The sequence below is a fragment of the Callithrix jacchus genome, chromosome 5 (assembly GCF_049354715.1).
Source record: "Callithrix jacchus isolate 240 chromosome 5, calJac240_pri, whole genome shotgun sequence".
NCBI classification, from domain to species: domain Eukaryota; kingdom Metazoa; phylum Chordata; class Mammalia; order Primates; family Cebidae; genus Callithrix; species Callithrix jacchus.
The window spans coordinates 124,341,178-124,356,211 of record NC_133506.1 but is presented as its reverse complement, the minus strand read 5'-3'; the positions used below and the strand labels follow the sequence as shown (position 1 = coordinate 124,356,211).

General features: G+C 44.0%; 1 protein-coding gene across 6 annotated transcripts; it reads right to left on the bottom strand.

Moving 5' to 3' along the window:
* Window positions 1-49: 49 nt before the first annotated feature.
* On the bottom strand, window positions 50-10,462 carry AMZ2 (archaelysin family metallopeptidase 2). Of its 6 annotated transcripts, none has more exons than XM_035301632.3 (9): window positions 10,377-10,462; window positions 9,822-9,918; window positions 9,427-9,512; window positions 7,743-8,025; window positions 7,244-7,417; window positions 7,024-7,152; window positions 2,610-2,773; window positions 1,324-1,500; window positions 50-391 (listed from the first exon to the last, which is right to left on the bottom strand). In XM_035301632.3, the coding sequence occupies exons 4-9, from the start codon at window positions 8,023-8,025 to the stop codon at window positions 236-238; spliced, it is 1,083 nt and encodes a 360-aa protein (XP_035157523.1). In that variant the 5' UTR covers window positions 9,427-9,512; window positions 9,822-9,918; window positions 10,377-10,462; the 3' UTR covers window positions 50-235. The 6 variants fall into 6 exon arrangements, with proteins under 6 accessions (XP_035157523.1, XP_008995884.1, XP_008995885.1 ...); XM_008997636.5 differs by having other exon boundaries at window positions 9,822-9,988; window positions 10,417-10,462; XM_008997637.5 differs by having other exon boundaries at window positions 10,417-10,462.
* Window positions 10,463-15,034: the final 4,572 nt, after the last annotated feature.

Genomic DNA, 15,034 nt, shown 5'->3' with positions numbered 1-15,034 from the left:
TGGAAATAATATGCTTGCTGCCACAGACCAGGTTAGTAAGATGAGAAGATAGAGTTTCTAGAGTTTTTATTATTCAAAATGAGTTTCATTTCAATTCAGGCATCTGAAAGAAGGTTCTATTCTGTTAATCTGACACAGCACAAGATCAGTAGTTTATTCTAATGAAGTATTTCACCCAAATGAAAGCATTACATGCAAGTAGTTATTTATTTCAATCACTCCTATTTGAAGGTCCTTATTTTTGGAGAACAGTCAAGCATTTTATTATCCACTCCTTCCATTCCTTAAAGGCTTCCATGGGTTTTAGTAAATTCCCATTATCCTCACGACTGTGTTTTGGAGTTGCTCCAGGTGTGCCAGCAGATTCATCATCAATCCACTGCACCAGTGCCTGGAAAAACATAGAAGACATGCGTTCTAACAAACCACAGCAAAATAGATCAGGCAAGAGAAGAACATTGGCTTCTAGATCATGGGGTGACATATTACCCCAAGGAGATGCTGCATTTGATAATTATGGTATGAATATGAAATAATGCTGATGATAAACTGAGTGAAAGGGCACCTACCAAATACACACAGAATTACAAATTATGTCAAAAATATGCACTGATAAAAGACGAAAAAGAAATACACTTTTCTTACCCTTTTCTCCTAGCATGTTATTATTTTTTCCAAACTTGCTAAATATTCCACAAGGCATTATATCAATTTGATATGTACATACATATATATGTAAGTGTACACACAGGCATGGGTAGACATATGCATGTGAAAACATGTGTGCAGACATTTCTGTGCAGTCACCTGAATGCGCAGTCATACCCATGAGTAGCCACATGAATGTATACTGATGTTTGTGGGCATGTGTGGGCACACACACATGCACTGAGATTAGGTACTTTCCTTCTTCCTTTTTAAAGAAAATCATTTTTTTCTCCTAATGAATGTCATACCTCTGTCCCATATTTGGAAACATAAATCCTGTGCACAAACTTACAGGGTTTAAAAAATGAACTTTGCCACACGTATCTATATTTATTCTGTTCTGCAAAGTCAAGCTCTCTTGCCCTAAATGGAAGAAAAGTAGAGAAACTTCTTCCACTACTCCGCATCGAACTGTTAGCATCAATCACTCAAAGGCAAGCTGAAGTTTTTAAGAAGGGCATTTCTTTGCATTTTTTTTTAACCACAGCTTCCTGCTAATCTTTACACTAATTTCCTCTGATAAATTATAGCTCTAGAGAAGGATATAATAGAAATGTCAGTTTGCTACTGAGATAACCACTTCCCCCCGTTTACACCGTGGAGCCCCCAACTTACTTTGTATCTTTCTACAATGCTGAAGCCAATAGCACACTGCAACTTGCGCAAACAGATAGGGCAAAGGTTTAGAGGGCGCCGGTCAGCTTCTTCCAAGTGGTTAGAGCCTTGCATTAGGCATGCAAGCCACTGGCAGTGTCGCAGTCCAAATATGTGTCCAATCTCATGGGTTAAAGTCTGCAGCACAATCACATTGAGGCATTATAAGACCACCATCACATTAAGCTATGCATCTCTTCTGTTTCTTGCTTTTCCAAGAAAAACAGGAATCAACTCTTTTACCATTATCGCCAAAACTTCACCCTGTCCAACCTTCAAAGACTTAATAATCCCTCATTTTCCCAAATGTCTTATTGCTTTTCTTGCTACACACTTCCTCAACCTCAACACTGCTGACATGCTGGACAGATAACACCAGGTTGTGGGAAGTTGTCCTGTGCAGTGCACGATGCTTTGCAGCATCCCTGGTTCTACCCACTAGATGCCAACGGAACTCCCTCCCTGATTGTGAAAATCAAAAATGTCTCCAGAAATTGCTAATATTTCCTGGATGGCAAAATCACCCCTGATTAAGAAATCCTGATCTAAACTAGGGTACTCATTGTAATACAGATTCTGGGGCCCTTCCCTAGAGATGCTTATTTCAGTAGGTCTGGGAGAAAGGGGACTTGATCTGCATGCTAACGAGACATTAGGTGACAATGACACAGGGGCCCATGGAACACACTTTGAGAATGTAGTTCTCAAATAATACAGGTGAAAGCAGAATTTATCTAGCTAAAGGAAAAGCCTGTCTCTCTGGCTCTGGAGAAAGGGGAGATAGGCTTTTGAAAAAACCGAGTTGGGGAGATCAGGAACTGCCAGGACAACTACAATCCAGGGTATCCTGGAGCCCAGAGCAGGAAGGCCCGTGCTCCCAGACAAGCCAGAGAGCAGAGGTCCTCCAAAGGCCTGGGGAAGGCAGCTTTGCCCAATGACCACAGTAGCTTGAAAAAGCAGGTTACCCACTCACACCTGAATTCAGGAATTACACTAATAGAGAGGACCTGGGTACAGCCAAGGCTGCATGTAACTAGTACAAGAACCTGGCACTGATATTATCAATTTCAATATGAAGGTATCCATTTAAATTGTTTTACTGATCATTTCAGTCAAGCACTATGCACCAAAATTATACAAATGACACAAACTCATTTATAACATTGCCTTAGGACTGACACCATCCAATTTAGGGAACAAAGATCTCTTTTAAAAAATGGTCCTGTCAGATTTTTTTAACAGCTTACCTTACAGGATCGAAGCAGTAAAACACTAGTTATTTCTGGAATATAATAGTTGTCAAAAATTGAATAGTCACTCGAAGATGTTTTCTTGAGCTTCTTCACTTTGCCTTCACAGCGCAAGCTATAAAAATCACTGCCATACCTGGCAAAACTGAATATCCCCACACCTACAAAAAGAGGACAAGCAGCAACAGAATGAGAGTAAGGTCCCCGAGGAAAGACCAAAGAAAGAAGAGCCTGCTGGCCCATCTGGCCAGTGAGTGCACCTCTGTGTCACCGTGTCCACACCATCTGATGTACTTAGTTTGCCAACAAAGACTTGTCCCAGATTCCCCTATCAAAATTGTGTGCTGCTATCCACTTTGCCTTGCCCTGTAAAACTTAATGGACTTGAGGTCAAATTCTTGAGAAACTGAAGTTTCAGAGAGTCTTTTCCCACAAAAGAAGTCTTTTTCTGAAAGTAGCAAGTACTCCAAATCAAGTACTCAAAACGGAATCATAAAAAATAATCACGAGTCAGGTGTGGTGGCTCACACCTGTAATCCCAGCACTTTGGGAGGCCAAGGCAGGTGGATCACCTGAGGTCAGGAGTTCAAGACCAGCCTGGCTAACACGGTGAAATCCTGTCTCTAAAAAATACAAAAATCAGCCGAGCACAATGGTGGGTGCCTGTAATCCCAGCTACTTGGGAGGCCAAGGCAGGAGAATGGCTTGAACCCAAGCAGCAGAATTGCAGTGAACCAAGATGGTGCCATTGCACTCGAGCCTGGCAACAGAGCAAGACTCTATCTCAAAAAAAAAAAAAAAAAAAAATCACATGAACAACAGGCAGTGATGATTTCGCTCTTTAAGGACACACTAAACAGATCTGTTATACATGTGTCTGGAGGGGTTGCAGGCCTTACCTCACACAGCACTAAGGACAACTTCCCCTGATGTCTTGTAGATCACGCTTTAAACCATGGCTTTAGACAGAATAACCTCCTCCTCTGCCTCCCCACCCCTGCCCCCTTTTCAAAGAACAGCACAAGTCTATTATGTCACTAGAGTCTGGTGGCCAGAATAAATACCCTTTTAACTGACTTCCTGTGTTACATTTAGAGTTATAACAACCATCTCTGCAAGCACAGAGAACACGGTTTGATACATAACTTACTCTACAGGGTATTGCTTCATAATTTGACTTGTTTACATTCTCACTTTTATTTATGTCTCTCGTTCAGTTATTTTAAAGTAATACATTTTTTTTTTTTTTTTTTTTTTTTTTGAGACGGAGTTTCACTCTTGTTACCCAGGCTGGAGTGCAATGGCGCGATCTCGGCTCACCACAACCTCCGCCTCCCGGGTTCAGGCAATTCTCCTGCCTCAGCCTCCTGAGTAGCTGGGATTACAGGCATGCGCCAACATGCCCAGCTAATTTTTTGTATTTTTAGTAGAGACGGGGTTTCACCATGTTTACCAGGATGGTCTCAATCTCTTGACCTCGTGATCCACCCGCCTCGGCCTCCCAAAGTGCTGGGATTACAGGCGTGAGCCACCACGCCCGGCCCCAGTAATATATTTTTTTTACAGGCTGGGCACAGTGGCTCACGCCTGTAATCCTAGCAAAAAGTAATACATTTTTAAAGAAAACAAACCTATATTAGATTTGTCCAGTCTAATTTGATCCAAAAACAACTTCCTCACCTCCCTTTACCCAAAAAGTGTAGACTGATAATTCAAAAATCAGGGAAAGATACCATTCTGGAAGTTAAGAAAACACTAAATCTATTCATGTATCACAAGTAACCTCCTCTGGCCAATCAAGTGTGGGCATATTTTACTACAGTAATACTTTTAGCAAGGACATGTCTTTCTTCCAATAATCCTATAAATAGAAGATTATTTTCTTTCATAGTCAATGCTTCTCAATTTAAAAATACCAATCTTTGCAAACTTGGAAAAAACAAGACCATTTGTGTTACGATATTATTACTGTCTATTCCTGCTACTTTCCTGTGTAAATCTTTAGCATCATGTAATATTTAAGAAACTTACCAAAAAAAGAATTAAAGTAAAAACAGTTTGGGGGAAATGTTTCCTGACCTCTCAAATATATAAGATAAATTAGCCAGCAATAGCTAGATAAATGAACATATGACTTTAAAATTATTTTTTTAGCTGGGTGCAGTGACTCACACCTGTAATCAAAGCACTTTGGGAGGCTGAAGTGGGAGGATCGCTTGAGCCCAGGAGTTTGAGATGAGCTTGAGTAACACAGGGAGACTCCATCTCAACAACAACAACAACAACAAATAGCCAGGTGTGGTGGTCCTGTGGTCCCAGCTACTCGGGAGGCTGAGGTAGGAGGATCCCTTCAGCCCAGGAGGTTGACATTGCAGTGAGCCATGATTATACCACTGCACTCCAGCCTGAGTGACAGAGGGAGACTCTCTCAAAAGAAAAATAAAAGGTAAATTATTTTTTAATGATTCCATCTCTATAAGGTTAAAAATAAAAGAGAAAACTTATGATAAAAAGCTACCTCACACCACCAAAATCAGTCAGACTAGTGACCCATGTCTACAAGACTGCGTGTTGGTAGGACCATGGAGGAGGGTGGGCAACAAGAAACCTTACATAAATGGAGAATAGAATAAAGGAATAGGGAAGAGGCTCTATAACCCTACAGCCCACACCACTAGTAGAAACATTTGTCCCAAAAAGCTTACCACCCCACATAAATCCTAAGGCGAATGTAACATCTGGAGAGACCATAAACTCTCAGGATAGTCCCTGGTACTTACTCCTCATTTCCAGAACACTAATGGACCACTGCCCTTGGGGGCCTTTTCCCTTTCAAGTCTGTCTCGGATTCTTGGGGATGAAATTAGAGAAGAGCAAAAATGAAGGGGAGAGAAGATAAGCAGAGAGATGACAAAAAAAAGGCTAAACATATGACCTGTTTCCAGAACCTTTCCCACGCTCAATATTACCATGTAGAGTTCCTAATGAGTCAAGGTTTATTACATAACTCAAATCAAAGATGGAAGTTTTGATTTTTTAAATTAAAAAACAAAAACAAACGCTGTAGGATGAGAAAGAAGCATGCCCTTAGTCTATGGCTGTTGTATCTGTGCAAGATGACTATGAAAAGAATTGAAAAACAATGAGCAAGATTTTCCTATCCATTAATGATAGTTCAAACTATAATTGGTTTAATTCACCTTGCTACTGAATTACTGACATTTACTAGCTGTTACACTGAATGCCTATATATATGCCAGGCATATATATACATTTTTTTTTTTGAGACAGGGTTTCACTTTATTGCCCAGGCTGGAGTGCAGTGGCGTGATGACGGTTGACTGCAGCCTCAACCTCTTGGGCTCTTGCAATCCTCCAACCTCAGCCTCCTGAGTAGCTAGGACTACATGTGTGTGCCATCATGCCCAGCTAATTTATTTATTTATTTATTTATTTTTTGTAGACATGTGGTCTTACTATGTAGCCCAGGTTTAGACACATTTTTTATGTACAGGCTCTTTTATGTAAATTATCTCAAAATGACTCCATGATGTGGGTATTGTATTGTTACCTTTTTTTTTTTTTTTTTTTAATGAGACAGTTTCACTCTTGCTGCCCAGGCTGGAGTGCAATGGCATAATCTCGGCTCACCGCAACCTCTGCCTCCCAGGTTCAAGTGATTCTCCTATCTCAGCCTCCAAAGTAGCTGGGATTACAGGTATGTGCCACCATGCAGTTAATTTTCTTTTCTTTTCTTTTCTTTTTTTTTTGAGACAGAGTTTCGCTCTCGTTACCCAGGCTGGAGTGCAATGGCGCGATCTCAGCTCACCGCAACCTCCACCTCCTGGCTTCAGGCAATTCTCCTGCCTCAGCCTCCTGAGTAGCTGGGATTACAGGCACGCGCCCCCATGCCCAGCTAATTTTTTGTATTTTTGGTAGAGACGGGGTTTCACACTATGTTGACCAGGATGGTCTCGATCTCTTGACCTCGTGATCCACCCGCCTCGGCCTCCCAAAGTGCTGGGATTACAGAGGTGAGCCACCACGCCAGGCCCTAATTTTCTATTTTTAATGGGGAGGGTGTTCTCCATGTTGGTCAGGCTGGTCTCAAACTCCTGACCTCAGGTGATCCGCCTGCCTCGGCCTCCCAAAGTGCTGGGATTACAGGTGTTAGCCACTGCACCTGGCCGGTTATTGTTACCTTTAAGGTCATGTAGGTAGTGCATGGCCAACTGGAATGTAGATTATCAGAATCTACCAACAGCACACTTCTCATTATGGCATGATGGCTCAAATGAAAATACTATGCAGTTTTAAATATCAAAATGATCCTTGATTGGAATTTTTTTCCCTCTTTTGACATCTTCAAATATTCTCAATTTGAAGAAATTCCTAACAACAATGGGAATACCATCTGTCAAAGAGGCCTGTCCGAAGACAAAATTCCAGGAGTCTCTTGGGTAAAGATCAATCATTGTTATTCCCACAATGCAGAAGGCATCTTCAGGTTTCTTCTTTTTCAAGAACTTCAGGATGTCCCCTATTTAAAAAGAAATATATATATGTATGCGTGCATATTATATACACATGCTTCCTTTACTCAGTTCAAATTGCAAAGCTGTGTAATTCACCTGCATGAATTTGTAGGTTTTGTGTGTTCTCATTAACTCTAAAGGAACATTTTGTTGCAGAAACAGGAACTGGTTCTAGGAGTTTTACTCTCAAGCCATAGAAATATGCTTTACAATAGCCCTGCAGCCATTTAATATATTCTTCACTGATAATCCTGGTGTTTCCTAGAGATCCTGCAATATGGAAGAACATTTAAAGACAGAGTTTAAGATGATTATTCAGTCTTTATACCCAGTCTATGAGGAAGAGGATTCAAATTAGAAACAAATACAACTCTAAATTTTCAATACACTTTTATAATTCATTAGTGTTGATATGAATTAAAAAGAAAGAAAATGTTCTCTTGTAAGTCAGTTTGGCTACAAAACTTGTACCATTGCAATAAATATCAAAATAATCCTAAAACTGCCCATCTGAATCAGACCAATAGCCCGGACTATTCCTGACAACAGCACCATTGCAATACCAAACCAAAACCAGCACATTACCAGTATTTACCAATGGACTGTATATAAATACTGTGTTTGTCTGGAGAGGGTATCTTTCTGTAAGGATCACTGAAGAACTGTTCAAAGTCTTGGGGGGCCTCAGGGTGGGAGGTGATCCAATCTGATTGAGAATGCAAGGTAATGGGTCCAAAGAGATCACTGGCTGGCTGGAAGGCTTCATTCATTAAACGCTGTTCCCCAGCATCTAAGTTCTCATACTGCGACACAAGCACTGGGTTCTTTGAGATGAGAGCTGTTTTTAGCGTCTGCTGAGAGTGCCGTACTATCTGCATCTAACAAAAAAAACACAAGTAGTCAAATATAAAAATACATAAGCATATTGTGGACTTTAACTGTCTTCCATATACAGCTCTGATTTCTCCCTAGAATGAGATGACGAACTGCTAATGCTTTAGAGCGTCAAATTTAGAGTGGTTTCCTCATGTCAAATCAATTTATTGGGGATCTAAGAAATTAAAAAGAAAATCATAAGATCCATTCCTTCATCCCATATGAAACCTGCTCCCATTACAAAAACTAGTGGTGGCCAGGTGTGGTGGCTCATGCTTATAATTTCAGCACTTTGGGATAGGAAGATTACTTGAGGTCAGGAGTTTAAGAACAGCTTGGGCAAATGGCAAGACCCTGTCGCTACAAAAAATTTAAAAATTCCTTGGGCATAGTGGTGCACACCTGTGGTCCTAGCTACCAGGGAGACTGAGACAGGAGGATCACTTGAGCCCAGGAGCTTGAGGTTGCAGTGAGCCATGATCGTGCCACTGCACTCCAGCCTGGGCAAGAGTCCAAAACAAACAAAACAAACCTCATGGTGACCACAGGAGCATGACCTCACACCCAATTTCCTTCTTTTGGGGAATAATAGTATTGGCCTGGCACAGTGTTTCACGATTATAATCCCAGCACTTTGGGAGCCTGAGGGAGGACTGCTTGAGCCTGGGAGTTTGAGACCAGCCTGGGCATCATGGCAAAACCCTGTATCTACAAAAAATTAGCTGGGCATGGTAGTGCCCACTTGTAGTCTCGGCTACTTGGGAGGCTAAGGTGGGAGGATCACCTGAGCCCAGGACGTTGAGGCTGCAAGCCGTGATCATGCCACTGCACTCCATCCTGGGCAACAGGGACCCTGTCTCAAAAAAATACTACTAGCCGAATATGGTGGCTCACACCTGTAATCCCAGCACTTTGGGAGGTCGAGGTGGGTGGATCACCTGAGGTCAGGAGTTCAAGACCAGCCTGACCAACATGGAGAAACCTCATCTCTACTAAAAATACAAAATTAGCTGGGCATGGTGGCACATGCCTGTAATCCCAGCTACTTGGGAGGCTGAGGCGAGAATCCCTTGAACCTGGGAGGCAGAGGTTACAGTGAGCTGAGATCATGCCACAGCACTCCAGTCTGGGCAACAAGAGCAAAACTCAGTCTCAAAAATTAAATTAATTAATAATAATAATACTATGAGTTAACTCATTAGGGCCTCATGAATAATACTCACCCTTTCTAATGTGACTTAAAGATCTTCAACATCAAATAAAAACAAAACTAATGTAAGCCCTATCATTTCTGTAATTTAAGTGCAGGATGAGAAGCTACAGCTTAGCCACTGAAGTTTATGGCCTCAAATTCACATCACATTAGGGAAGACATCAGATGACTAATCAAAAGCCAGACTCACGATGACAGGTTTCTTCCATTCACATCGTGTTCCTATGTAGAGCTTTCATCCTTCCTCTTGAATGGGTCAGATGTTCCACCACGAGGCTTTTTTAATTAGATGAGGAAAAAACTGAAAATCTCTGTCTAGATCATCTCTGTCATATTTCCTAATTATCTAGATTTTCCCAGTTTAATGACAGACAATGAATGGGAAAACTTCAGCTAATGTGTGTTCTGATTGAACCTCTGAATTCTGGGGTTGACGAGGATGGCTGAAATTCCAGATCAAATGTCTCTGTACTCAAAGCTCTAATAGGAGCATAGGCTTATCCTCACCCCTACACAACTGGGCTGAAATCTGACTTCTATAGGACAAACTATAAAACAAGATGTACCTTCCTGTAGTCTACCTACCTTGATTTAGGAAGGAAGGCTCCCATGGAAGCTTTTATCTTACAAGGACGGACATGTCTGGGCCCGGCCGGAAAGATGTTATGGAGTGTGCCTTCATCTTAATATTAAAAAGACAGAGTGAAAGGTGAGGAGGCCTCCTCTTGCCTCCGAAGCCCAATCTAGGGAAGCTGAGGGAGAAGACGGGCAGAGGGCGCACGATGCAGTCACTGCAGTGGGCTGGAGGCCTGGGACGCTTCGGTCCCCAAACCGGAACATCCCGGGCAAACCCGGAAGAGTTGGCCACCCTGGCTGGTTGCCTATGGCAACTCGCACTGTGGGCTCCGGCTGAGGGTGGAGTGGGGGTTACCCCGGGGACTCTCGCTTCGCCTCTTCTCCCCTAGGACTCTCGGGAAAGGCCCTCCCTGGCTCCCCAGAGGCACTCCGCCCCCGCGGTCCCCGCGGCTTCCGCCACGTCGTCCCCTCCCACATCCTCATCCTTCTCCACCGACCGCGACCGGCCCCGCCTCTACGACCCGGCTGCCCTGCCTAGGGGCCCCGGCCCAGCTCTGACAGCACCTGCGAACCGCCCTCCCCAACAGGCCCGGACGCCACCCACCCGCGGCAGCCCTCATGCGCGTGCGCCTCGCGTCCCTTTGCACTATGCCTCGTCACGCCCACCAGCGCCACGCCCCTTCGCGCCACGCTCTGCGCCGCTCCGTCGCGCACGCCCTGTGGGCCCGCCCAGCTCACGACCCTCTCGCGCCACGTTCCGTAGCGCGAAGCCGCTGGGCAGGCGCAGAGTTCGGAGGCTGTGGCCCGCTTCTTCCAGAGCAGAGGGTCGCGAGGGGACTACAAGCCCCCCGCCGTCCGCCCCCGCCGTCGCCACTTCCCCGCCTGTCCTCGCGGAGGTTCCGCGGTCAGATTCGCGAGAGCCCCAGACGCGTCCCGGTCGCCGGGGTCGCCCGTGTGGGAACGTGCTTGGCTGGCTGCGGGTTTGAGAGGCGTCCCCAGCGTGACAAATGCAACCAGGGTGGCCCCACATGAGTCGGCGGCCGCCGCAGGTTGACGTAGAGCCGCGACACTCCCCGGGGACGTCACCCGCAGGACTTTCCCCTCTTTATTTGTTGGGGGTGGCGGAGGCTGAAACCCAGACACACAAGTGTGGGCACGCCTCTGGCGCTCTGAGGTCGAAACCTAGATGCTCAGGGTAGGCCGTGAGGTCGAAAAGGCACCGCGGGGCCGGCCTTAGGGCTTAGCTAGCTCTGTGGCTTGGGGTGGGATGTTCAACCTCTCTGGGCCTCGCTATTCTTTTTTTCTTTTTCTTTTGTTTTTTGTTCTTGTTTTGAGACCAAGTCTCACTCTGTAACCCAGACTGAAGGGCAGTGGTGCTGTCTCGGCTCGCCGCAAACTCCGCCTCCGGGGTTCAAGCGATTCTCCTGCCTCAACCTCTGGAATGGCTGGGACTGCAGGTGCCCGACATCACTTCGGGCTAATTTTTGTATTTTTAGTAAAGACAAGGTTTCATCAGGTTGGCCAGGCTGGTCTCGAACTCCTGACCGCAAGTGATCCGCCTGCCTTGGCCTCCTAAAGTGCTGGGATAACAGGCATGAGCCACCGCGCCCGGGCCGAGTGCATCAGCATTGTCATCTGAAAGAGGAGAGGACCCCTTTCGGCCCTGGGAATGTGAGGGATCGAAGCTCGAAGTCCCTGGACACTCCCCCGTACAGCTCCTGATGCATCCCAGCGCCCATCAGGCCTTAGGACATGGCAGATGGCCAGGCTGGGTAATGCCACTGAGTGATCCCAGTTACAAATCGCCACCTAACTAGCGTCCCCTCTCCCTTTGAAGTTGTGGGCCTCTAAACAGGGCTCTACCCCCACACCTCCCTTCCTATCCAACTCAGTTCCTTCTTCACCAGTTCATGCCATGATCTGTTGGTCCTAGCAGCTTCCTACAAAGGAGCCCTGGGGAAGCCCAATTCCATTACAAACCTGTTTCCCCAAACCTCCCACTGGTTCACTTTCAAGACCTCACCTTAAGGGACACCCAGCTTCCTTCCCTGGACACCACTTCTTCCCTCCCACATTTCCCTCAAAAATACTTAAGCCCCTGTTTTTATTTTCCAGCTATTGTCCTATGGCCACAAAAGTAACCTCTCTTAAAAAAAACAAAACAAAACAAAACAAAAACGGGGTTTCACCCTGTTGCCCAGGCTGGTCTCGAACTCCTGAGCTCAGGTGATCCACCCACTTTGGTTTCCCACCGTGCTGGAATTACAGATGTGAGCCACCGCTCCCCATCTCAGTTCTTTTGAAGTCAGGTCATTTTACCATCCTTTGGATTTTCCTCATCCTAATTCTTCCCAGTCTCCAGGAAAGACAGGCACATTTTCTTGATGACTTCAGCACTTGTGTTATTGTCTTCTCCACTCCTAACCCATTGTTGGCTCTCCTTAGAGGATATTAACTCTGTGTATTTGAACCTTTCAACTTCGAGGATCTCCTCAGCCCTTCGTTATTGGTTCTCCCTCCTGGATCTTGAAATCTCCAAATGTGCCCTTTGAACACAGTGCCCATATCCACTCTCACCTGAACCCACTCTTTAATAAAATGCATTCATACCATGACTGTTCTCAAAGTTTGAAATTGAGAATACTGATGCACCAACTCCTGCTTCAGTGCTTAAGAAGTTGTGAGCTTTCTTACATGTGCATTTGACTGGGTGCCTGTCTCCTGACAGCCTAAGGTGAAGGTGGTCTGTGCTTGAACCCCAAAACCCTCACTTATACGCATGGGACCTGTGCCAGTTAATTGACCTCTTTTTCATCTCTTCACTAGTTTGTAAAATGTAGATAATTAGAGAACGTATTATTATTATTATTTGACACGAAGTCTTGCTCTGTTGCCCAGGCTGGAATGCAGTGGTGCAATCCCAGCTCACTGCAACCTCTGCCTTCTGAGTTCAAGCGATTCTTGTGCCTCAGCCTCCCTAGTAGCTGGGATTACAGGCACTCACCACCACACCCGGCTAATTTTTGTATTTTAGTAAAGACGGGTTTCACCATGTTGGCCTTGAACTCCTGTCAGGTGATCCACCCACCTTGGCTTCCCAAAGTGCTGGGATTACGGTGTGAGCCACCGCGCCTGGATGATTTCTTGATCTTTTAATTTTAGGCAGCATCTGTTTATTGCCATGAGAGAATACATACATCTCATACATCATACTTTCTACCTCTCATTCCTCTTGTGATTATATCACAAATTTTGGTTGATTCTGGTGGTCAGTGTTTACATTTTGATGTTTATGCAAACATTGTGCGCTGCCGAGCCAAGTAGTGTACTATGACCATACATTTTTTTTCTTATAGAACCTCTTTATTTTTGCCTGGAGTTAATCACATTTGATTTCTATTATTTATTTTCTTTAAAAATTATATAATATTCATGTGCCTCATTTTTTAATGATTCTCTGATTCTTTGTTTTTTTAATGCTTCTCTACATGACCTATGCACACTGGTTACATTTTTTTTCTAGGTACCTTCATCTTCCCATTCCTATCTATACTGGTCATCAGTGGGCCTGCTGCATAGCTGTTCCTATGACTGCAACTACACTTTGCTCTGTTGGATCCCCTGCTTCTTAAATTATTAAATTCTGTGCCTTCCTCTTTCCTGGCTTACTCCTTTGGTTTCAGTAGCACATCCCCAGAACCTTCTGGAATAAAGGTACATAGAGAAAATATTTTAAGATCTTTGCCATCTGAAAACGTTTTTATTCTGCCATCATACTTGGCTGAAAATCTATCTGGGTTGGTGTGGAATTCTAGCTTGCAAATCACTTCCCCTCAGAATTATAGTTTGCTCCAGTTTCTTCTGACTTCCAATGTTGCCACTGAGATGTTCAATGCCATTTTGATTCCTAGTCCTTTGTATGTTATCTGTTATTTTTGGGAAGATTTTAGGATCTCCTTTTTATCCTTAGAATTCTGAAGGGTTATAAAGATGTGCCTTAGCCTGAGCCTTTCTTCCCATTCATTTTGTGTCTCACGTATCGGGGCCTTTGATACTGAGGCTCTTATCCTTTCATTCTGAGAAATTTTCTGGTATTATTTCTTTGATAATTTCCTTCCCTCCATTCTTGCTGGATGTTGAACTTTCAGAATAGATCCTCAAATTTTCTTATCTCTCACGTTTTTTCATCTTTTTGTGCTATGTTCTGAAGTTTTTAATCAATTATTTTCTATCTTTTCTTTTGAATAGTTACTTTCAACTGTTCTGCTTTTTCATAGCCAAAATCCCCTTTCCTGTTATGATTATTTTGCACCTATTGTTTGAATGTCAGTGTCTCCCCAAAATTTATGTTGAGACCTAACTCCCAACGTGATAGTATTTGTAGATGGGAACCTTTGGGAGGTGATCAGGTCATGAGAATGTAACCCTTATGAATAGTATTAGTGCCTTTATAAAAGAGACCCAAGGGAGCCAGTGGGTCTCTTCCACCACATGAGGCCTCTTCAAGAAGACACTATCTCTGAATCAGAAAGCAGGCCCTCTCTAGACACCAAATCAGCACCTTGATCTTGGATTCCAGACCCTAGAACCATGAGAAATAAATTTCTGTTATTTACAAACCATCAAGTTTATTGTATTTTGTTATAGCATCCCAAACAGTCTAAAAAAATACATCCTCTCATTTAATGAATAAACTGTATTTTCTTATTTCTCTATAGCTAGTAACTATACTACTTTTGAAGATTTGTTCTGTTGTTTCCTCTGTTTTGATCTCTTTGTTTCATGTTAGAACTTTCCATAAACATCTGATAATCTTCGGCTATCTGTTAAGGTTTCATTATGAGGTATAAAAAGCTGGTGGCGGGAGGTCGAGGCGGGTGGATCATGAGGTCAAGAGATCAAGACATCCTGGTCAACATGGTGAAACCCCGTCTCTACTAAAAATACAAAAAATTAGCTGGGCATGGTGGTGCATTCCTGTAATCCCAGCTACTCAGGAGGCTGAGGCAGGAGAATTACCTGAACCCAGGAGGCGGAGGTTGCGGTGAGCCGAGATCGCGCCATTGCACTCCAGCGGGGTAAGAAGAGTGAAACTCCGTCTCAAAAAAAAAAAAAAAAAGCTGATGGGGGTTCTGTGTGCCTGAATGTGGCTTATTCTCAGAGGCTATCTGACAGAGAACCAGTTTATTCACTGAGGGGAGTCTCCCCAGTGTCTGAACCTG

Bases quoted from the DNA above. Each gene is read 5' to 3' on its own strand.
- AMZ2 (XM_035301632.3), bottom strand. From the start codon at position 8,025: ATGCAGATAGTACGGCACTCTCAGCAGACGCTAAAAACAGCTCTCATC. The intron at 7,153-7,243 runs GTGAATTACACA...CTTTTTAAATAG, and splicing joins AAACCTACAAATTCATGCAG to GGGACATCCTGAAGTTCTTG. The intron at 2,774-7,023 runs GTATTCCCATTG...CTCTTTTTGTAG, and splicing joins ACAGGCCTCTTTGACAGATG to GTGTGGGGATATTCAGTTTT.